This window comes from Trichechus manatus, unplaced genomic scaffold (genome assembly GCF_000243295.1).
Source record: "Trichechus manatus latirostris isolate Lorelei unplaced genomic scaffold, TriManLat1.0 scaffold00126, whole genome shotgun sequence".
Classification (NCBI taxonomy): domain Eukaryota; kingdom Metazoa; phylum Chordata; class Mammalia; order Sirenia; family Trichechidae; genus Trichechus; species Trichechus manatus.
In genome coordinates, this window is record NW_004444062.1 from 5,669,682 (window position 1) to 5,695,014 (window position 25,333).

At 36.7% G+C, this 25,333-nt stretch overlaps 1 protein-coding gene across 4 annotated transcripts in view; it reads right to left on the reverse strand.

Annotated features, from left to right (window-relative positions):
* The window catches only part of KLHL5 (kelch like family member 5), an 82,997-nt gene that overhangs the window by 49,012 nt on the left and 8,652 nt on the right, over positions 1-25,333 (reverse strand). Inside the window, exons 1-2 of one of the 4 annotated variants that reach the window (XM_004384671.3) lie at positions 16,392-16,397; positions 11,669-12,052 (exon numbers count right to left, since the gene is read on the reverse strand). The exons of 1 other annotated variant lie outside the window; for it this stretch is intronic. In XM_004384671.3, coding sequence (XP_004384728.1) covers positions 11,669-12,051 — 383 coding nt within the window. In that variant the 5' untranslated portion in view covers position 12,052; positions 16,392-16,397. Of the gene's footprint in view, positions 1-10,440; positions 11,643-11,668; positions 12,999-16,391; positions 16,398-25,333 lie in introns of those variants that run through there. 2 more of the 4 variants (XM_023738945.1, XM_023738947.1) reach the window with 2 other exon arrangements.

Sequence of the window (25,333 nt, forward strand, 5' to 3'; positions counted from 1 at the left end):
TGATGTAGGGGGTTGAATCAGAGAGGTATGGTGTAGTGATTAAGAGCATTTTAGAAAGGTTCTAGAGTTGGCTGCCCACTATAGTGGCCACTAGCCCCATGGACCTATTTTAATATAATTAAAGTTAAATAAAAACAAAAATACAGTTCTTTAGTTGCATTACCATATTTTAAGTGTTCAGCAGCCCCATGGGCCTAGGGGCTACCAAAGTGGATAGTACAGATATGGAACATTTCTATCATTGAAGAGTTCCGTTGCACAGTGCTGGTCCACAGAGTCTTACAAACCTGGTTCAAGTACTGCTCTGTCACTTACCATGTGTATCACTCTGAACAAGATATCTAACCTCTCTAAGGCTCACCTTCTTCAACAGCAGAACAGGAATAAGTAATACACATTACTTTCTTGGAGCCCTGGTGGCACAATGGTTAAGAGCTCAGCTGCTAACCAAAAGGTCGGCAGTTCGAATCCACCAGCTGCTCCTTGGAAACTCTATGGGGTAGTTCTACTCTGTCCTACAGGGTCGCTATGAGTCTGAATCAAACCGATGGCAATGGGTTTTGGGATGCACGCGTGCATTATTTAGTAATCCTCAATGAGGGATCCCCTGAAAGAAAGTACTAAACCAAAAAACCCATTGCCATCGATCTGATTCTGACTCATAGTGACCCTATAGGACAGAGTCGAACTGTTCCATTGGGGTTCCAAGGAGTGGCAGATTGATTCGAACTGCTGACCTTTTTGGTTAGCAGCTGAGCTCGTCGTAACCATTGTGCCGACAGCCCTAGCTAAAGTAAGTGCACCATCAAGGTAAGCTACCATTAGTAGAACCTTGTTTTTCACTGGACAATAGGAAGGACTTTAATCTGTCTTTTGTCTTTATGTAATGTTGGTTTTCTTCTGGTTGGTTGGCTAGCTGACTATCTTTTTATACAATGATCTGCAGCATTGTCTATTTTTATAACTCAGTTTCATACTTCCTATTTAAAAAGACTTTCAGTAAACTTAGCATCCTAACCCACAATACAAATGTCTGGAAATAGGCTATTTCTGGAGCATTTAAAATATATTTCTTGGTGATTTCTACTTGATGTTTTACATGATAACAGAGAAAACACGTCTAACATCTCTACTTAGTTTTATTTATATGTAACTAAGATGGTAAATCATATTTCTAAGAATTGCATGAGATCATTCAAATCTTCTTTTATAGTAGAATTTCATTGTAATTAACTATGCATTGCTGAATATTCCCAAGCTACAGGGAAACATTTAATTCCTAGCTTATGTCTCTCGGCAGTAGGCAATGAATTTACAGGTCAGATAAACGCTTAAACACAGAAAAGAGGCAAGTATCAAACAGAATCAAGTCACCAACTATTTACAGAGTAACTCCTAATATGCAGCACTGCACCAGTTGTTAGAAACTGTGGGAAGGCAAGGAAATGATTCTGTAGTGAAGGGATTTGGAGCTTGAGGAGTCCAGTTCATAAAATGGAAAAAATTAAAGAGCAACCCAAAATAGTATTGCAAACCCTTGCAATTTCTCAGCTTACATACATGCACATACACAACATGCACCAATATGCCTTTTTATTATAAGCTTCTTAGATTTCTTCACTTTCCTCACCAGAATTTGCATTAGGCTTTTGTAATGAAAGTAATTTTTCAAAAGAAGCTTTTAAAATTACTTCACAAGAATTGTACTGTACATGATTATGAGTAGAAAGCAAAGCTGCATTGAAACTCTAAATGGTCTGTTTGGCTCACTCCCTAGATTAGTGATTTACTCCTGGCTACCTGCCTCATAGCTTGTGGCATTTAGAATTCATGTCTTAGCAGAACTGCAAATTACTGTGTCATGAATTTTTTGGCATCTTTTACAAATATTCAAAACCACAAAATGTAAAATAAGAATGCAAATTGCTTAGTATAGGCTAGCAGTCTCTAAATTTTTTGATAAATACCTTTTCAGTATACTTTTAAGCATGTGCCCAAATATATGTATATTTACTAATGTACAAAAGATAGAGGTATGATTGTACAAATATTATTTATATTAGAAAATGTGGACAAAAATAGAGCTTTAAAGGATAAGATAAAATATAAATACAAGTTTTAATATTTTATTACCATTACCCCAATGGATCATCTTGTACATTCTTAATTGGAGTTTGATTGCTATTGGTATATGGAGAAGGGAAAGATCAATATGGACTAGTGTTTTGGAAAGGCAACAAGTAGCAGGTGGGATTTGAAATGTATCTTAGAGTTTAGACAGGTGAGGAAGGAGTTGGGGTAGAGAAGGGGTAGGGAGAGGACACTGCAGCTGTATAAAGAGAAGTGACAAGAGCCAAGGAAAAAAAATGCCTTCACCCACTTCCTTTTCAAGACCACTATTTTTTGGTTTGGGAATTTATGGGTTTTTCCTGGTACAGTGGCCAGAATATCTAAGGTGAAGAGAGTTAAATGTTTATTAAGAATCACATTTTCTAAAAAGTTAAATTGGCAAAAGTTGTGTGATACATATTTTGACGAAGATGACCAAAAAAAAAAAAAAAAGCAGCTGCTGAGGCTGCTCACATACAATAAAAAATCTAAGGCGATATGATTTCTTGGTTTGGAGGTACAGGATCATGGTTTCATGGGATATCCCAGTTAATTGGCCCAGTAACATGTTTAGTGCTTCTGTTCTACCTCCTAGTTCACTGCATAGTGCCTGGGGTCTTAAAAGCTTGCATGCGGCCATCCAAGGCACAACAATTGGTCTGCATTCACTTGGAGCAACAAAGGAAGAAGAGTCAGGAAAAGGAGAAGGATATGGAATGTGTGGCTAATTGCCTCCATGAACAACTGCCTCCTTTGCTATGAGGCCAGAAAAACATGGATGGTGCCTGGCTACCATTACTGAACGTTTTGATCAAAGATTCTATAGAAGAATCCTGACCAAAAGGGTAAAAATGCAGAACAGAATTTCAAATTCCCGTGGACTCTAGACTTTCTGGAGCCATGGAGGGTGGATGAACCTCTGAAACTACTGTCCTTAGATAATCTTTAAACCTTAAGCCAAAAGCATCCCCTGAAGCCATCTCATCTTAAAATCGAACACCCATTTAAATTAACTAGTAAAAAAGGTCTGCCTGGAGCATCATGCTCCTTTAAGATCTATTAAAAAAAAAAAAAATCACATTTTCTTAAATAATAATCGGTGGAAAGAGGAGGGGTCAATGGCACTCTCATACAATGCTGGTGAGAATTAAAATAGTTGCAATCTTCCTGAAATGACTTTGAGAATACAAATGAAAAACCTTAAAAATACACACAGCCCTGGGACTTTATCCAGAGGAAACATCATCTCTATGTACAGAGCTCTACCACAGGGAAGGTTTATCACAGGTTGTTTCTAATAGGAAAAAAATTAGAAGTAAACTTTAAAAAATATTGACTAAATAAACAAAGGCATGTCCATTCCTGGGAGTACGATGCAGCCATTTTAAAAGACAGAGGAGGGTATTTAGTAACGTAGAAGCCTGTTTTAGTGGACATTTACTGTTTTTGGAAAACCTGGTGGCGTAGTGCTTAAGAGCTACGGATGCTAACCAAAAGGTCAGCAGTTTGAATCCACCAGGTGCCCCTTAGAAACTTTATGGGGCAGTTCTACTCTGTTTTATAGGGTTGCTGAGTTGGAATCAACTCGACAGCAACGGGTTGTTTTTGCCTTTTTATGCTAAAGAACCTCTCTCTACCTTTTGGGAGACCACACATTCTCCATTTTAGTCCAAGTGCCTTGGGCAGAGTGGCCTGCGCAGGAGTGAGCAAGGGACTGAGCCCTGTCAGAGTACCACATTCCCATGCCAACAATGATGATTGACTGGGGTGGGCACATGATCCAAACAAGGCCAACTGAGGCAATTTCAAGACATTTCTTGGCACTGTTGGAAAACAGTCACTCCTTTTCCACTGGGGTTGCTAAGGTGATAGAAGATAAACTTGGAGCTGCCAGTGGCATTTTTGCTACAACACTGAGGGGCCTACCTGAGATAATGTCATCACAAAAGAAATTAGAGTCGAGAAAGAGAGAAAATTGATTTCTGGTGTTATTTCAGCACCTGGTTCCAGCCATGTCTAAAGTTAGGCTCTATTCTTGGGCTTCTTACTTATAAGAATGAAAACATTTCTAGTTTTTGCTTAGGCCGGTTTGAGTTAAGTTTCTGTCATTTGCAACCAAGAGAGTTCTAATTTTAATATTCCCAATATATTAGGGCAAAAAAAAAGAAAGACTACAAAACAGTATATACAGTAAGATTTGGATTTTTATTTTAAAAACCTTATTTTATTATATATGCACAGATAATTCTTGCAGGACACTCTTAAAATTGCTAACGGTTATTATTTTGGGGTAGTCATGTAATTACCCCCCACCCCCACCCCCACTGCTGCTGAGTCAATTCTGACTCATAGCAACCCAGTTCTCTATGGAAGGAAACTACCCTATCTTTCTCCCACAGGGTGGCTGGTGGTTTCGAACTGCCAGCCTTTCAGTTACCAGCTGATCGCTTTAACCACTGCGCCACAAGGGCTCCTTATTCATGTAATTAGTAATTTTCATTTTTCTGTTTTTGTTTTATTTCTATTTTCTAATGCCTCTATGATAAAAAATATACTACGTAATACAGAAAAATTAATTTAAAAAATCAGAACCAAAGAACTTTGAAAAGTTCTATTCAGCTGTCTTCACCTCTTGCTATTGATTGTACTCCAAATCCATTCTTCACTTCTCTCATAGTAGTAAGTTTTAGCTAGACACATTGCTACCCAGTTAGACTACATTTCTGAGAATCCCTTGCAATTGATCAGCTGTGGCCACGTGCCTAAGTTTTTACCTACAAAATATCAGAAGAACTGATATATGCAACATGCGTCACTTACTTTAGTCTTCCCTTTCCTCTCTTTGGCCCTTCCCACAGGCTGGAATGAAGACGGAAAACTGAGTGAACTTCAAACATGCAGAAAGAACAACATCCTACACGATGGTTGAGAAACAGTATGAAAGGAACCTTCACGAGGTCTATGAGTGAACTTGTGAAGCAGAGATATCTATTTGCCTTGGGCCACCTGCCTACTTGTTAGGTGATAGAGAAATAAACTTCCATCTTGAGTCACTGTATTTTTTATTCTCTTTGTTCTATTTAGCCTATGCCCTACTAATATATTCTTAAAGTTAAATGACTAAATTACTTGGCTGTGTGCATGTAAGTGTATATGTGGGGTGTGTGTTTCATTGTTTTATGCCTAATGTGTCTAATTCTAAAAGCTTCAGACCTCATTTATCCAGTTCCAAATGGAATAAAAATAAAATAGTTAAAATGTAAGCAGTAAGTAGCATAAAGACAGGTTCTTCTGCCTTAAAGATGTGGAGTTAAAAAAAGGCCAGTTGCTTTGGTGAAGTGTACGACAGTACATAGTACTGGGGAAGCCAGCACAACCTGTACGAGGAAAGGTCATGGAAGCTCCACAGACACATCCAAACTCCCTGATGGACTGAATTGCTGGGTGGAGGGCCGTGGGGACCATGGTCTTGGGGAACATCTAGCTCAATTGGCATAACACAGTTTATAAAGACAATGTTCTACATTCTACCTTCGTGAGTAGCATCTGGGGTCTTAAAAGCCTGTGAGCAGCCATCTAAGATACTCTGCTGGTCTCACCCCTTCAGGAGCAAGGGAGAATGAAGAGAATAGGATACAAGCAAAAGATTAGTCCAAAGGACTAATGGACCACAGCTACCAAGGCCTCCACCAGACTGAGTCCAGTACAGCTAGATGGTGCCCAGCTACCACCACTGACTGCTCTGACCAGGATCACAAGAGAGGGTTTTGGATAGAGCTGGAAAAGGATGTAGAACAAAATTCTAACACACGAAAAAGACCAGATTTACTGGCCTGACAGAGACTGGAGAAACCCCGAGAGTATGGCCCCTGGGCACCCTTTTAGCTCAGTGGTGAAGTCACTCCCAAGGTTCACCGTTCAGCCAGGGATTGGACAGCCCCATAAAACAAAACGGGACTAATGAGGCATAGCAGTCCAGGGACAAGGACTAGAAGGCAGGAGGGGACAGGAAAGCTGGTGACAGAGAACCCAAGGTTAAGAAAGGACAGCGCTAACATGTCATGTGTTTGTTAACCATTGTCAAAGGGCAATATGTGTACTAACTGTTTAATGAGAAACTATTTTGTTCTGTAAACCTTCATCTAAAGTACAAAAAAAAATTATCTATGTGAGATCAAATTGACAACACCAACACAAATGGTTTGATGGGAAGCCTAGGGGACAGTAAGTTGAAGACAATGGTGATGGAATAATTTGGAAAAGGATAGTGAGAATAGCAGTACAACCGGAAGAACGTAACTGATGTCACTGAATTGTATCGGTAGAAATTTTTGAAATGGTGTATCTTTGGCTGCGTATATTTTCACCAAAAAAAAAAAAAGTCCTTCAAGGTCAAGAACGGAGAGTGTTGACATGTTGTAAGTTTGTTAACCAATGTCATAAAACAATATGTGTACTGTTTAATGAGAAATTATTTGTTCTGTAAACCTTTACCTAAAGCACAATAAAATTTTTTTTTTTTTAAAGGCAAGTTGTGCAACTGTAGTGCCTATCCTTTTTCCTAAGCTGATTCTCCAGCTTTCCCAGCAGTTCTGGGAACAAACATGATTGCAATAAACTCCTATTCTGTTTAAATCAGCTGGTCAATTTCAGTTGCTTAAAACTAAGAACTCTGACTGATACAAGGTACAGATCAGCTTCAGGGAGTTCATGACCACTCCAAAATAATGACCATAATAATCTGACTACACCTCAACAAAAAGAAAACAAAAATCCTCACAACTGGACTAATAAGCAACATCATGATAAATGGAGAAAATATTGAAGTTGTAAGGATTTCACTTTACTTGGATCCACAATCAACGCCCACAGAAGCAGCAGTCAAGAAATCAACTGACGAACTGCATTGGGCAAATTTGCTGCAAAAGGCATCTTTAAAGTGTTAAAAAGCAAAGATGTCACTTTGAGGACTAAGGTGCACCTGGCCCAAGCCATGGTATTTTCAGTCTCCTCATATACATGCGAAAGCTGGACAATGAATAGGGAAGACCAAAGAAGAATTGATGCCTTTGAATTATGGTGTTGACAAAGAATACTGAATATACCATGGGGACTGCCAGAAGAATGAATAAATCTGTCTTGGAAGAAGTACAGCCAGAATGCTCCTTAGAAGCGAGGATGACGAGACTTCGTCTCACATACTTTGGACATGTTATCAGGAGGGACCAGTCCCTGGAGAAGGACATCATGCTTGGTAAAGTAGCGGGTCCGTGAAAGAGAGGAAGACCCTCAACAAGATGGATTGGCATAGTGGATGCAACAATGGGCTCAAGCACAGCAATGACTGTGAGGATGGTGCAGGACCAGACAGTGTTTTGTTCTGTTGTACACAGGGTCACTATGAGTCAGAACCGACTCAATGGCACCTAACAACAACAACACTGCTATGGTTAAGAGCATGAAATCTAGATCTTAGTTGTTTAGATTCAAAATACAGTGATTTCAATTGTCAAAGTCAACATCAACAGTGATAAGACATGTTAATGGTATGTACTTTTGATATGATGTGATGAAAATGGCATTTTTTCATCTCGTCTTTTCCCCCAAAACCCATAACCCCAGTCTAATCATGAGAAAAACATAAACACTTGACCAGTACTCCTAAAAATGTCATGGTCATCAAAAACAAGGAAAGTTTGAGAAACTGTCACAACTAAGAGGAACCTAAGGAAACATGATGACTAAATGTAATGGTATCTTGGATAGGATCCTGGAACAGAAAAAGAACATTAGGTAAAAACTAAGAAAATCTGAATAAAGTATGGACTTTAGTTCATTGTATTGTATCAATACTGGTTCATTAATTGTAACAAATGCACCATGTTAATAATAGGTGAAACTGGGTGTGATGTATATAGGAACTCTCCATACTATCTTCTCAATTGTTCTGTAAATTTAAAACTGTTCTAAAAAATAAAGTGTATTTTTAAACTGCACTATTTTACTTCCTAAACTTGAGCAAATTACTTAGCCTTCCTGTGGCTCATCTGCCTCACCTGTAAAATTAGAATGATAATAGCAACCTAGCTCAAAATTCTTTTGTTAAGACTAAATGAGTTAATATAGTAAAGTGCTTAGAATAGTGCCTGGCAGATAGTAAGTACCCAGTATTAGCTATTATTATTTTTGAATATTTGTAAGTGCAGTAACATTTTACAAAAATTGATTTAAGAAACTGGAAGCAGTCTGATACATAAAATACTAAAGTCTAACTTTATAGACAAATTTTGAAATAATGAGTCCCCCAATTAAAAATATGTCAAAAATCACATAATTTCAAAGCTGTTAAGTCAGGTGAAGTGTAAAGTGTACTTGCACTACTGACACATGGTGGGTAACTTTAGCTAGTAAACTTGCTAGCCCTAGTAAGAATACATCCTGAATTAAGGTCTTTAGGAACCCATTGCTCATATAAAAGGTGACTTACTACTCTGTTCCTTACGGTCTAAAATTCCTCACGGTGTAATCAAACAAACTTTGTATTTGAGTACCAAAATGACTCAGATGACTCCCATGGAGGTAAGATGGCTAAGTTACAGACCCAAGATCAAAGTTAAAAAAGATGGGAAACTTTTGTATCACTTGGATGGGTAGCCGCAGAAATTACCAGAAGTCTAAGGCTCAGGCAGACATGTCTCCTAGCCAGAACACAACTGATGAAACATATTACCAACATATGATGCCTCTTAACTCCTGCTTTAAATTGTCCAGATATATTGTGCGTATCATGATTGTGAGTATGCAAAATCACTCAGCTGTCGTGCCCTTTGTAATAACTCAAAATTTCAGTCTTAAGTTCTGAGATCTATGTAAATATTATGATGGCTTAAATAAGAAATTCTCAGGATATCATATCTATTTTCCCATTATATCTTTAATATTTTAACATATCAAGCTAGAACATACTAAAAAAAATACTTACTGTGTTTTATTATTTGAAAATACTATATAAGAAAAAGAATTGTTTCCAAGTTATATTAAAAAATTTGATGAATGTCAGTGTAACTTCTTTTGACATAACAGTGATAAGCTTTGATTTGTTTACAATAAAAGGGCAACTACTGAGAGACTGCTCACTTAATCAAAATGCTGATGGCAAATAAATGTATTCTATGACAAAGATCAAAGACTCAGAGCCAGAGATTTGAAGGAAGATGGGAGAATTAGGTATATTTAATCTAGAAAAAAATGCAGAAGTGTACACACAAATGACATTTATAAAATCTAAAATGTCTGTTTTTTCTTTTCCATAAGATGTTAAGATCAAAATTTCAAATCACTGGGAAATACTAAATTGCCTTGACATATTTCTCCCTCTTATATCTAAGATATCAGAGATATTTCCTTTCAATGCATTTATTTTTGACACAATATTTTAAGAATAGTTTGGTTACTGCAGATGTGAATCATTTACTCCTGTCTTATTTTACTTTTTATCAGTCTTCTTGATTAGCATTTTTTCTAGGTTTTTAGAATATCATTTTCATATTTTTTATATTCTATAAAGTGTCAATTTCACATTCTTCAGCAAAAAAAAGCAATATTTTTTTCTTTCATAATGAATATCCCATTAAGATATGTTAGCATAGATACTAAAGAATAAACTAATTTAATTTTAGTAATCATTGGTGGTACAGTGGCTAAGTGCTCAGCTAAATGAAAGGTCCGTGGTTCAAACCCACTAGTGGCTCCAAGAGAGAAAGACGTGGCAGTCTGCTTCCGTAAAGATTATAGCCCCAGAAACCCTATGGGGCAGTTCTACTCTATCCTATAGGGTGGCTATGAGTCAGAATCAACTCGAAGGCACTGGGTTTGGGTTTTAATCATTAGCTATGTAAACTACCTTTGTGGTAAAGACACAAATTATAGTGACCAATCTCTCCACCATTATACCTGTATATAAATTTTATACGACAGATGCGTAATCTCTTCAGGTAGTAGATACATGTTAAGATTTTCATAACCTATGCTGCTAAATGAATTAATGTTTTGTTGTTTCTAATTTTAGAAAGGAATGTTAAAATACTCAATACACTGTATTGATTTTCAAATGGAAACATTATTACTCTTTCGTGTCTCATGAAAGGATAATCCATGAACCTTTTACCACATAAATTATTCTTCTTATGGCAACAAGTCTCCAAATAAAATATAAAACAATGAAACCACATTAACTCAACTGATCGCCAATTAAAATTATTAGTGGCTCCTATTCCCTTAATGTCAAATCATGAACTATTTTTTTAATGTTTAAATAAATACACTATTTACCTATGTAAAGATATTCTCCTTTCTCCCTTACACAAATGATTACAGATGACTGGTCTACATTAATCATCATTCCAGTACCACACTTCAGAATTCCATATTCTCAAGGTTAGAAGAGGAAAAGGTCGTAAACATCCCCAAGAGACATTTGAATATATGAACTCATTTTGTCTCAGTTCCTTGTGATACCTATATTAATAATACACAACTTACAAATTACAAGTGTTATCAAAACCTGTGAAGAAAATTTAAAAAGAATCCAGTAATCAAACTGGAAAAACAAGTTTCTCATACCTTCAATATTTCAAAATAAATACTTTCAAGTGAAGACGAATCAGAAAGGTGACTTCCATGCTGTAGCTTGTTACATAATGTTATAATAGTTTAAACTAATAAGAAAATCCATTTCAAAGATAAAGCTAGATCCCAAGGGTAAAGATGGATAAAGTCATTATGAAATTACCAATTTTTTCTTTTAGTCTCCTCTAACTCATTTCCCCTTTTTCTTGCCCCATTTTCACCATTTGACCACATCTAGCCCCTCTATGTTCCTTTAACACTCCTGAAAGAATGTCCTTCCTTTGCCTAAATAGTCAGCATAAACTGCAGTAATAGTGAAGGTAACAAGAATTATTAACTGTCATCTTACAAAAAGACATGTTACTGTATTCTTTGTATTCGTGTGGGGAGCTGCAACATAGACAGGACAAAGAGAAATAACCATTAAGAAAAATATTATTGACAATGACAATGGCGTAAAAAAAACCTGATAACTACAATGTGCATCTCCCTGTAAACCCTTTAATCTTCATTAAAACTAAAGATAACTTTATAATCTGTTGTAAACTAAAATGCCATAAAATTTTATACTATAGAAATGTCTTCTTTAGTTTTGCTATGACTATAGAAGGTAAATGAATGAGGCAAACCTAAGGCAATGATGCATAAAATTGCTACTATAAATTATTTTTAAAGCAAAGCCAGATCTATATATGGAACACAAAGTATTTCAAAATGAATGCTGTTGTCTTCATAATTTTACATGATTAATATTACACCATTTTTAAAAATCCTAGCAAAAGTACCACATGTTCATACCAAGACATTTTAAGTGCATGTATGGAGATGTACATATATATAATCATAGATTATAAATAATAAATACTAAATTATTTTAAAACATCATAGAGACAATCCCCCCACATCCCATTTCTAACAATAAGAAAATAACCTGCATGAACTGGAATCAGATTCATTTTCTTCTTCACTAGTGCCATCATCCACTTCTGGTCTATCCAGCCAATGTGCACCGCCACAATCTTCTGTTGTAAACTCAAATGCAGGGACTTCAGAGGTGGATGCCATTGGCCAAGAAGGTGAATTCTGAAAATCCAGTTGGCTGGACCTTCGGTAACCAATTGAAGCCAAAGGCAACTGTAGGCTACATGGATCTAAAAACTTTCTCCCACCGTTTGCTCCAGTCTGTCCTCGATTCCAAAATTCTCCCTGCTGGCTGTCAACTGCAGAATTAGGAGATGATGCTTGATGGCCAAACCACCTCCATCTGATTTTCAAAATCTGCTTCACATCAAACTCTTTACGAGAACCAGACATCCTGAGAGAAACCAAGTGATCGTCTAGGCAACGGGCAAAAATCACTGCACAGATTTGTGCATCCAACCAAGACAAGAGAAGTATTTGCCCTGCTGTACACAACAAACAGATTTAAAAGAAAATAAATCACATTCACACATATATCTACATTTACTTTTATACCAGTATATCACATTATAAAGAACAAAGGATAATGAATAAAGATGAAACACGGTGGAACATTCCGTTCAATGAGAGCAAACTCTCATCCACCTATCCTGAAGCAGCCAGACCACTTTCTTCTGCTCTCCTTTCCCATACTGACCATTAGCTCTCACAAACACTACCAGCATTCATTAAAGTCCTTTCAAATGCAGAACACCACCCCCTTTCCTTAAACCACAACTGACAGACAGAAGCACTATCCCCAAGCAGTATCTCCGTCTTTACTGCTTACTATATTAACTCTTTTATTGCTGAAACAAATTTATTCTAAAGCATTTTCCTTTGTACTTAAAAATCACTTTAAAATGTTTCTGTTTTTTATACTAAATTTCTACACGAGTATCACGAAACAATAGTTTTCAAAAAGCATTTTTTATCTAGATGAGTTACAGTGATTTTCAAGCTGTGCTCTTGGGATGGGGTGAGGAGGTAGGAGTAGTAAGAAGGTGGGTCTCCAGATTGTCTCCTTCCACCTTTATTTTCTCCCTTTGACCAAAAAAAGAATATATCTAATTAATAAGTTAGATCCTGGGTAAGATTTCATTTGAACTAAGAATGAGAATAAAGAAAAAGTTTGAAAACTACAAAGGATCAAAATATGACAGCATTTACTCATTTTCAAATAAACAGCCTAAAGCCAATATTGCTCTATAATTAGCACTGAGCCACTTCCATTTAGTATAATATCCAAATTTCTATGAAACTAAGAAAAAGGGAAGTGTGGCTCAAGGAAGGTATCAAGGGCTGGGATGGGACTACAAGTACCCTGTTGGTCTCTACAAGTACCCTATTGGTGCCCTCTGTTGCTAGCAAAGAAGCCCTGGTGGCAAAGTGGTTAAAGCACTCAGCAGCTAAACCAAAGATCTGCAGTTCAAACCCACAAGCCGTTCTGCGGGAGAAAGATGTGGCAGTCTGCTTCTGTAAAGAGTTACAGCCTTGGAAACCCTATGGGACATAGGGTCGCTACGAGTTGGGATCGACTCGATGGCAGTGGGGTTTTTTGGACTGTTAGCAAAACAAAACAATGATCTGGACATGGTTACAGTTAAGGCAAACTGATAAAGCAAATAAAAATCAATCGAATGCAGTCAAATTTTAAACATATTTAGTAGTTGTGAGCACGGCATTCTACTAGGTATGTGGGGAAACACATATACATCATGGTCCCTACCCTCAAAAGAATTAAGTCTAGTTATCGAAACATAAACATACTGATTAAGTTAAATGTAAGAAACATTACTATGCTGCAATATTAAAATTCTGTGATCTACAAATACAGAATTTGAATTTTCAGGGTACTCAATGTCTAACACTGTATCAAATAATTTCACTCGAACGGCAATACCTAATTAGATGACCAAAAAAACTGCTTTGGGGGCTTACAAAAATATTGTGAATCATATATTTTAACCTCACACAGCTCTTCAGGAGAATAAAAATACAAATTATACAGAGAAAAAAAGAATGGGAGGCATGAAAAGCCATGTACTATTTTGTGCTAAATGGTGTGGTACAAACCATAAATACTATAAGAAAGACAAAAGGGATTATCAGGGTGATGTGGGCCAGTTTCATTAGGGAAAAAGGGCCTCTAAAAATAATAAGTTGTTGAGGCAGAATGATAATGGATTTTATAAACGAATAAAGATATTAATAAAAGCATGCAGTAAGCATATTGACAGGGAAAGAAAGGGAAGTATCAGTTTTATCAGCCAGCTAGCCATACTTAATTTTAAGGAGTAGTAAGATAAAGTTGGACGGCAGGATGAGATAAACTGCCTTGAGCAAAGGTGTAAAGACTAGCAGGCAATATTAAGTGGACTGACGAATAGGGTCGTGTTTTAGGAAATTAATTTGGCAGCAGTATGCAGGATGCATTAGAAAGTGAAAGGACAATTTTCCCTCTCCTCTCACCTCTGTCAGACTCCTATCAACAAAACTCCACTCTATTTATCCAACTTTATTTCTATTTTCCAACATAGACACATCACTTTGTCAGTTAAGACAGAGTGTATATTCATTGCTCCCTCTTCTTGTAATGATGTTTGTGTCCCGATTTCTCTGGTTTTAAAATCCTACTCATTCTTCAAATACCTTTAGCTCAGGTACTTAACCAGTTGCCGCTGAGTCGACTCCAACTCATGGCGACCCCATACGTGTCAGAGTTGAATTGTGTTCCATAGGGCTTTCAGTGGCTGATTTTTTTCAGAAGTATATAGCCAGGTCTCTTTTCAAGGAACCACTGGGTGAATTAAAACTTTCAACCTTTTAGTTAGCAGCCAAGCACATTAATGGTTTGCACAACCCAGAGACTCCCATCCCTACAAAGGCTTATCTAATTACTCTAGACCCGTGGTTCTCAACAAGGGTAGCATCAATCCTCCACCTCCCCTCAGAAGACTTTTGGAATGGGGCGGGGGGCGGGGGGGGGGGAGGTTTGGTTGTTGCAGTGACCAGAGTGCTATAGGCATGGAGTAGGCAGGGATCAGAGACGGTAAACATCTTGCAATGCATGGCACATACCCACACAATGAAGAACTATTACTGCAATAGCCTGTAATGATCTTCCCATCACTCTCTGTCTGAATAAGTATTTACTGAGCACTTATATGTACAAGGCACCACAGGGGACCCAAAGACGAACCACAAACAGATCTTACCTCTAAAAAGTTTTAAACTTAACACTCTGGCAGAGAAAAGGATAATTAAGGGAACTTTACACAAAAGAAAAAGAACTTTAATAGATACAATTTTATATAATTTGAAACTGTATTCAACCTATTAATATGAGAGCACTTACCAGAGAGTCTGGTTACAATGTGCTAGCTCCAATACCTAGAAGTGATTTTAATTGTTGCTCAGGCAACTGATGGAAGCCTGAACTCAACACTGGCTTCACTAAAGGCCACTAGATGCCAGACATTTCTCAGTAAAATACAGAGAAGAAACCCAAAGACTTAAGGAGAAATGAATGTTAAAATGTTAAATCATGCCCCACCACCAAGAGGCTCCAAGTATCCTTTCACAAAGATGTTGAGACATAAACACTGATAAGAGATCCACTTCTTTATTGTAGTGCCTGTTCTGAATAGGCTAGAGATGCAGGTGAGAGAGAGGCCATTTAAATAGGCTTCCTAGTTTTAAAGGGATATACACCAGGATCTTGAGTTGACAAAGGCCAACTAGCAGCGCTTAACCACCACTGATATGATGATGGGCTTAGTTATATACACATATGCATACATATACACATAAAACCCCTTTTATATCAGTAGACTCATATTATGCATGCTTTTTTTCATTGGTACCTTTATTTTGTCAATCACTGTTGACATCCTGATGTATACCCTTCTACACCTTTCTCCATGTTCATAAAATCACACATTTATATACATGTATGTAGGAGCTTTTGTTATTGTTTTATAAAAGAGACATCATATTGTACACATCTTGGGGCATTTTTCTTTTTTTGCCTGTTAATGATCTAACAGTTTCCTATTATTTCATAATTATAAACCACAATTTATTCAGTTATCTCCTTACTGATGGGCATTCAGGTTGATTTCATTTTTGTTTTGGGGATTTTGTTTTTTGCTATTAGTTGACATAAACATCCTTATGGAGCTTTTATTTCTATGGATTTATTCCCAGGTATGAAACGGTGGATTGAAGGGCATGTGTATTTTTAATTTGGTAGTTTACTTTCCCAAAATTCACATTATCAAAAGCAAGCATAATTTTTCATCTCTTTTCATAGGCCGAAGAGTCAACAATGCATATTATAACTTTTTTAACCTTTTTTTTTTGGCAAGATGAGTGGATAAAAACTTAATTTGCATTTTCCAGATGACTACTGGAGCCCTGGTGCACAGTGGTTAAGCATTCAGCTGCTAACCGAAAGGGAGGCAGTTCGAATCCACTAGCTGCTCCCTGGATACCCCATGGGGCAGTTCTACTCTGCCCTACAGGGTTACAATGAGTCGGAATTGACTCAATGGCAATGGAGTTGGGTTTTTTTTGGTTTTACTGGGTTCGAACATATTTTCATAGGTTTATTGGCCATTTTGCTTTCTACTTTTCTGAACTACCTATTTATATCTTTTGCCTATTTTTCTATTGGGATGTTTGTCTCTTACTTTTCAGTATGTAGAAGCTCTTTGTATATTATTAATGGGCCGCCCAAAGCCAAGGAAGCAGAGTTGATATCATAGTGGGCTTGGAAGGTGGAGCTGAAGCCCAGGACTCAGGGGTCTCCACCTAGAATGCAGAGGGCGTGGCCAACAGGATTATTTTCAAGCCTTGATTGCTAATGTAAATTGTTCTGCTGGGTTTTGGACTTGCTGAGTGTCCATCACACCTTCTTTCCTTCCAATTTCTCTCATTTGTAAGGGAAATGTCTACCTTGTACCTGTTCCACCACTGTACTTTGGAAACAGATAATTTGTAGTCTAGATTTCACAGATAAAAAAAAATTTGGCTCCAGGATGGAATATGCCTCATGTCTCACCAATATCTGACTTAGATGCTTCAGAAGATGAGATTTTTGACTTGGAGTTGACTTTGGAGATTTTTGACTTGGAGTTGACTTTGGACTTTCACGATGATGTGATGGGGTGAATGTGTTTTGCATGTGGCAAGGACGTGGATTTTGGGGAGCCAAAGGGTAGAATGTTATGAATTGAACTGTGTTCTCCCAAAATATGTGTTGTAACTCATTAACCTCTGCCTGTGGTTAGAGCCCAGGTGAAGCAGTGGTTAAGAGCTTAGCTGCTAACCAAAAGGTCAGCAGTTCAAATCCACCAGCCGCTCCCTGGAAACCCTATGGGGCAGTCCTACTTTGTCCTATAGGGCCGCTGAGTCGGAATCGACTCAACAGCAACGGGTTATGGGTTCTATGCCTGTGGTTATAATCCTATTTGGGAATGGGTTGTCTTTGTTATGTTAGTAAGACAGGATTAGTGTAGGGTGTTTTTGTTTTTTTTTATTGTACTTTAGATGAAGGTTTATAGAGCAAACTAGTTTCTCATTAAACAATTAATACACTTATTATGTGACACTGCTTGCCAACCCCATAACATGTCAACACTCCCCTTCTGGCCTTGAGTTCCCTGTTACCAGCTTTCCTGTCCCCTCCTGCCTTCTCGTCCTTGCCCCTGGGCTGGTTTGCCCATTTAGTCTCATTTTGTTTTATGGGCCTGTCTAATCTTTGGCTGAAGGGTGAACCTAAGGAGTGAATTCATCACTGAGCTATAAGTGTGTCCGGAGGTGAAACTCTTGGGGTTTCTCCAGTCTCTGTCAGACCAGTAAGTCTGGTCTTTTTTTTTGAGAGTCAGAATTTTGTTCTACATTTTTCTCCAGCTCTGTCCGGGACCCTCTATTGTGATCCCTGTAGGGTGTATCTTGAGTCAATCTCTTTTGAGATATAAAGGAGATTATACAAGCAAGCTAAAACTAAGTAGCAGAGATGGGGGAAGAGAGATGCCAAGCCACATGAAGATCGCCCAGGAGCAGAAGCTCAAGAGACAAGGACCTTTCTCCAGAGCTGGCAGAGACAGAAAGACTTCTCCTAGAGTCAACACCCTGAATTTGGACTTCCGGCTTCCTAAACCATGAGAAAATAAATTTGTTTGTTAAAGCCACCCACTTGCGGTATTTCTGTTATAGCAGCACTAGATAACTGAGACAACAGTGGTATTCTATTTGGGTTTACTTTGCATTTCCCTGACATGAATGAGGTTAAGCAACTTTTCACCTTTATTGGTCATTTGGATATCTTCTATGAAATGGCTGTTTAGGTTTCTTACCCTTTTTTTTTTCTGTCTTTATGCTCTTGATTTGCAGGAGTTCTTTATATTTTTGATATGAGTCCTCTGGCTATTCTCAACATTTTTAACATAAATCATCCTTTTCCCACTGCAGTATCATTTTTACTATTAATTATCTTCAATTTCAGGACGCTAATTCTGTTCTAAGTAAAGTTTTGCTGAAGATCATTCAAAAGCTGTTAGAGCAATACATCAACAAGCAACTACTAGAAGTTCAAACTGGATTCATAAGAGGACATGGAACAAGGGATATCACTGCTGATGTCAGATGGATCTTGGCTGAAAGCAGAGAATACTAGAAAGATGTTTACCTGTATTTTACTGACTATGCAAAGGCATTCGACTGTGTGGATCATAACAAATTATGGATAACATTGCAAAGAATGGGAATTCCAGAACACTTAACTGTGCACATGTGGAATCTGTACATAGACCAAGAGGCAGTCATTCGAACAGAACAAGGCGATACTGCCTGGTTTAAAGTTAGAAAAGGTGTGCGTGAGGGTTGTATCCTTTCACCATACTTACTCAGTCTGTATGCTGAGCAAATAACCTGAGAAGCTGGACTGTGTGAAGAAGAATGGGGCATCAGGATTGAAGCAAGACTCATTAACAACCTGCGTTATGCAGATAACACAACCCTGCTTGCTGAAAGAGAAGACAACTTGAAGCACTTACTGATGAAGTCTTTAGTATGGATTAAACCTCAACATAAAGAAAAAAATCCTCACAACTGGACCAATAAGCAACATCATGATAAACAGAGAAAAGACCAAAGTTGTCAAGGATTTCTTTTTACTTGGATCCACAATCAACACCCATGGAAGCAGCAATCAATAAATCAAATGATGTATTGCACTGGACAAATCTGCTGCAAAAGGCCTCTTTAAAGTACTGGAAAGCAAAGATGTCACTTTGAGGACTAAGGTGTGCCTGACACAAGCCATGGTATTTTCAATTGTATCATACGCATGCGAAAGCTGGATGATGAATAAGGAAGACTGAAGAAGAACTGATGCCTCTGAATTATGGTGCTGGCGAAGAATATTGAATATACCATGGACTGGAAAAGAATGAACAAATCTGTTTTGCAAGAAGTACAGCAGAATGCTTCTTAGAAGCAAGGATGGCGAGACTTTGTCTCATGTACTTTGGACATGTTATCAGGAGGGACCAGTCCCTGGAGAAGGACATCAGGCTTGGTAAAGTAGAGGGTTGGCAAAAACAAGGAAGACCCTCAACAAGATGGACTGACACAGTGGCTGTAACAATGGGCTCAAGCATAGCAACAATAGTGACGATGGTGCAGGACTGGGAAGTGTTTTGTTCCGTTGTATACAGGGTTGCTATGAGTCGGAACTGACTCATTGGCACCTAACAACAATTCTGTTCTATTATTTGTTGATTTTTATGCCAATATTACACTTTTAACTTTAATATATTTATATATTTAATATTTGTTAAAGTTTCTATTTCCACATCTCTTCTTTTTCATAATTTTTAAAGCTAATTTTACATTTATTCTTCTATATATACTTTAAAACAATATTATCTAATTCCTCTCCTCAATAAAAAGCCCTAATCCTATTGAGGTTCTAATTGAAATTCCACAATAAATTAGTATATTAATTTTGAGATGATTGGCATTTTGATATTAAGGCTTCACATACAAAAATATATGTTTTTTAGTTTGTTAAGATCTCATTGTCATCAATAAGATTTTATAATTTTTTAACTACAGGTCCTGTGCCTTTCTTACTAAAATTTTTACTGTGTTCTTTTCTTTTGTCATTTCATTATTGTAAATGCAATAATTTTTTTCTATTCTAGTTTCGTTCCCATAAAAACATTACACATTTACTTTACACTTTTTCTTCTATCAATCAATTTTTACCAAACAATATAAATTTGTTTCACCAAAAATTTATCCACCTCTAATGAGTACTTCTAAGGGTAATTATTTATAAAAGATCAATACATATTAAATATCATTACATTGTTAAATTATCAAAGTGGTCTTCACTGATTATATAAATAAAAGCTCCCTCATCACTCCCTATCCCCTGACCCTCTCAATTTTTCACAGCATTTCATAACTTATTGTCTTTCTCCTCACTATAAAGTAACCTCCAGCAGAGCTCTGTTTTGGTTCCTCACTGTAGCTCCAGCACTTAAAATAGTACCTGGAAGACAGCAGGTGATCAATAAATATCTCTTTAATGAATGAATCCAATAATTATTAGACCAAAAAGTATATAGTTGTACTGTAATTTTTTTAATTATGAAGAATTTACTATTAAAAAAATAGAGAAACATTGACCTCTGGTGATAAAATCTTTTCAATATTTTTTCAACTTAAGATAAAAATCACAAATTACTATTCTAAGAATTTCCTTTTTCTATCTCATTCTTAAGGCATAAAATTTTATCACTTTGAAATCCAATGGCTAAATAGCATATGTCGTCTCAAAATAACACGACACTTTCTTCAAACTAATTATAAAATTATATTCTGTACTTCTCTTTTACTTTAATAACCTTGCTTTACTTCAAGTTAAACTTGAGGTACAAAAGCTCAGGTACTCTTTAAAATAGATAATGTAAGTGCTGATTATGAATATATTTAAAAATGTAATTAAGAGATCCACATGCAATTTCTGCTTCAAATCAGCTTGAGTGTTAGTTTGTGAATTTCAAAGATGACATTACTCAGTATTACAGCAAAAAAACTGAAATACCATTACAGAGGTGGCAGATGAGCTCACTTCAACAGTGTGGCTTTTAAAGCTGCCACTTCACTCAACAATTTAAATCACAGCTATTCATTAACTAGTTTATATGGGTAATCATCATTATGCAAACCTCATATAAAGTTTTTTCAGAAAATAGTTATTTGTTTTATTACTAATCAGTATTAATGGATTTATTCTTATAGTCTTAAGTGAATAATATATATTGCATAAAACACATCAAGAACACCTTTCACCCGCAGCACTAGCATGGGTGAATGAGAACTAAATTCTGGCTCTGGACTTGGATCTGCAACTAATTCGATGTGTGTAAGTTACCTTACTTCTCAAAGTTTTTCATCAACTGTAAAAAGATGAGTTGCACCACGTGTTTCGAAGAACGTTCTAAAGTTTGGGAATTCCAGGATACTTTTAAATTAGGTCTTCTTTCAGAATTTGGTTTATTTTTAAAATCGAATACCAATTCCACTAAAAATACCTGTTGCCTTTGAGTCGATTCCAACTCATAGTGACCTTATAGCATTTAAAATCTGCTAACTTTTAAAAAACATGATGACAGATAATATGAGTTAATAACTATTTACTCAGATTAGAAAAGATAATGAAAATCATTTACTTTTAACCTTGATTTTAATTCTAAAAATGTATCAGATACCTCTTCTCCAACCATATAAAAAATTAACATAAATATTAAAAACCCCAAAAACCTGTACTTATGCAAATTCAACAAATATTTGTGCTATATTCAGAAGGGAATACAAAGATGAAAAACTAAACTGTAAAACTGCATGTGGATCCCTAAGTTTCATTCCAAAAATACATGCATAATTGACACTTACATCATCTATTATAAAGAGTACCAGAGCTTTTGTACCTCAAGTTTAACTATGAAATCAGGGCAAGAATCACCATATCTCTAATAACTTGCATAGTTCATGGAAATCAAATATTTACTGAATTTAAGTCAAAGAATAAGTGAATAAATGAAGGGCACAGGCCTTAACTTGAAAGATCTTAAAATCCAGCTGAAGAAGGTCTTGAATGAAACTTATGATAATTTATCAAGGAGTATTTTACTTTATTTGGTAGAGAATGAGGTTCTTGATTTGAGGATTTAGAAATATGCCTCAAAAAGATTAATATGGCAATAGTAAAGAATGAGTTGGTGAGGGAATATATTATCAGTAGGGAAACCAATTAAAAAACTCTTAAAAGTGAGAGGTACATATGGTTTAAACTTGACTAGAAGCAATGAGATCTGGAAGGAGTGGGATGTTAAAGATATTACAGACAGACCTTACAGGATGTGTGTGGCAAATAGAAGTTAAAGATGACAGCATTTTTAAACCTGGGCGATTAGAATAAGAATGGTAACATTAATATAAATAAGGAAGTAAGAAAGAAACAGTTTCAGGAAGACTGAGTGTAGCTTTAGACAAGTTTGGTTTTAATTATGTATCTCTCTTAAGCTAGGTTCTCTAGAAAAGCAAAACCACTGAATCATATAAATATATACAGAGAGAGGTTTATATCAAGAAAATGGCTCACACAGTTGTAGAGGCTGGAAAGTCCCCAGTCCATAGGTTGGGCTGGAGGCTTCTTCTGACTCACATAGCTGCAGGGGCTGGCGAACCCAAGATCAGCAGATCAGACAGCAGGCCTCTGGCTCACAGGCTGTGGAGGCTGATGAATCCCCAGATCAGCAGGTCAGACAACAGGCCCCTGGCTTACAGGCTGTAGAGGCTGATGAATCCTAAGATCGGCAGGTAAACTGCTAGCTTAAGTCCCAAGAACCAGAGGTTAGATGAAAAGAAGCCAGCTATAGGATCCAGAGCAAGCAAAAGCCAGCAAGTTTTGCCAGAATGTCCACCTATATTGGATGCAGGCCACACTCCCAAGGAAACTCCCTTTCAACTGAATGGTTTCTCATAACAGATCTCATCATGGAGGTGATTACATTAGATCAGCTCTCATTATGGAAGTGACAACATCATTACATAACTGCCAAATCACTGAGAATCATGACCCAGCCAAGTGACACACAACTTTAACCATCACAATAGCAACCAAACAGCTAGGAATAGGGGTCCAGAGCCATACCTAGCTTATACTAAAAAATCAATCAATTTAACAAATCAGAAATTTAAATCAAGTGTGAACAGATAAACCCTGTGCTGTTAACATTGGTAATACCTGCATTATTTCCACTTGTTACCACAAACATGTTACCAAAACTTCTTTTGTAATTAAAAAAAACTTAGAATATACGTTAAAATTCAAAACTACGATTTCTAGCACAATGTTAAATCTTTCACTTAGTTAAAAGTAATCAGAAATAGTTCTGATTTAATCAGTTGGTAAAAATAAAAAATATCAAATTTAAATTCAGCTATAATAAGCTAAGAGATTTGGCTTTGTAAGCTACATTGTAGATTGAAAACTCAGCAGTTAAGAATTCTGATACATACTGAAAATTCAAGTTCAGTTCCATGGTAAAAGCTATCTAAATTAGTGATTTGATTTGATTTTTTTTTTGTATCCTAAAAAAACAACACAATCACCTATATAACATCAAGGTGAAAAAAGTGGGGTAAATTGTAACCTCTAAAATACATTAAGTCCCCTTGCTATATGATCATACACCATCCCAAACAACTTGTTCAGACAACTCAATTGTTTTATTGAGATCTTTATTTAATGTCTGCCTTCTCCATTAGACTGGAAACTCTATGAAGAGTTTATAGAAACTACTATGGTCTTTAAGACACTCAGAATGCAGAAACAGACATTTAATTTAAAAATCGCAATACAGGATGGTAAAGATACACAGAGGCATGCATAGGATACTAAGAGATATGCACAGGTCAAAGACATATTTCCCGTCAAGCTGGAACTCTGAGAATACTGTAAGTCCCCTCTATTAAATAAAAAGGAGCCTGGGTGGCACAGTAGTTAAGCGCTCTTAACTCACCAGCTGCTTTGTGAGAGAAAGATGGGGCAGTCTGCATCCATAAAGATTACAGCTTTGGAAACCCTATGGGGCGGTTCTACTCTGTCCCACCGAGTTGCTATGAGTTGGAATCGACTCGATGGCAATGGATCTGGGTTTTTTTGGTTTATTAAACGAAATCTGTAGATGGTCCATTAAATGAAAATTAATTGTAAAAATATTTACATACTCTTAAACATTTTAACTTGAACATACACATGTACACTTATTCATGAATCTTTTCATATAGAGTAATCCCATATATCTGACATAGGTTCTTTACTGTGGTTGGGTCCTCTTTCTTACATATGCCATGCCCATAATGATCCATCATCTATAATTTCCACTAACAGTTTCTACAAATGGAGACAGAATATAAAAACACTTCTGAAGGTATATAAATACAAAGTCCCTTTGACCAATGGTCTGTCCATGATGAGATAAAGAACTTGTGCCAGAATGTAAATTAATGCATTTCTTCCTTGAAAAAACTGAAAAAAATGTCAGCTGAACCAGTGTGCTTAGTGATGTAGTTAATTTATATTCTGGTGTGAGCGCTTTATTTCCTTGTGGACCACTAACAAACAATAGCTGATCCATGGGCTTTGACACATTGACAGGCACTGCTTTAGACTTTGATGACTTTCCCCCAGTCTTTCACAGTTATCTGGCCTTCATCCAATTTGACAGAAAATTTTTAATAACTTACTTTTATCAAGACTTTCCAAAGCATTCAAATTAATTTTCCTAGAAAGAATTTTCTTTACACACTCATTAATGTTTTATAATTACTATAACAAGTATAACTTAAAAACAGGTTTGTGAATAAACACAACCAACTTCTGATAAGCACCCAACTCAACAAGGAAGATAAGTGTACAAGTCTACTTACAGAGCAGCCTACTTAGTCATGAATGTTCAGTCAGCCCTTGGAATCATTAAGTACATTTTATAGAGGGAAGAGAGTATATCAGGTTAAAGCTATGAGTCAGGCAGTTCTGGTCAAGAGTGCTTCTGCTATTATTTTCCTACACGATCACTTATAAATGGTAGTCTAGGTGATATAAGCAGAAAGAGCCTGAGTCAACAGCTAAGCCACTCACCAGCTAGCAGTATAAGCAAATCACTTCTCTTCCCTGGTCTTCAGTTTCCTCTTCAGTGAAATGGGATTAAAGTAAGTAGCATGTGCAAGTCTGGATTTTAACAGCAGCTACCATTTATGAAGTGCCTGAATATGCACGATAATATGTGAAATATTTTACACTGAATGAGGCATTTAGTTGTCACAAAAACTCAGGTTCAGATTATCTAATACACAAGATAAACATGGTGCTTACCTTGCTTACCAGATCACCTGTAGTGAACAATTACACATGGATTTAATCACATCTTTGGTCTTTGATGTGGAGAAACCCACGTGAAGTTGTTCACTACAGATTAATAAGTAAGCACAAGGAAGTTCGTGCTTACCTTGCTTACTAGGTAAATGCTTACAGTTATTACTAGGATTGTAA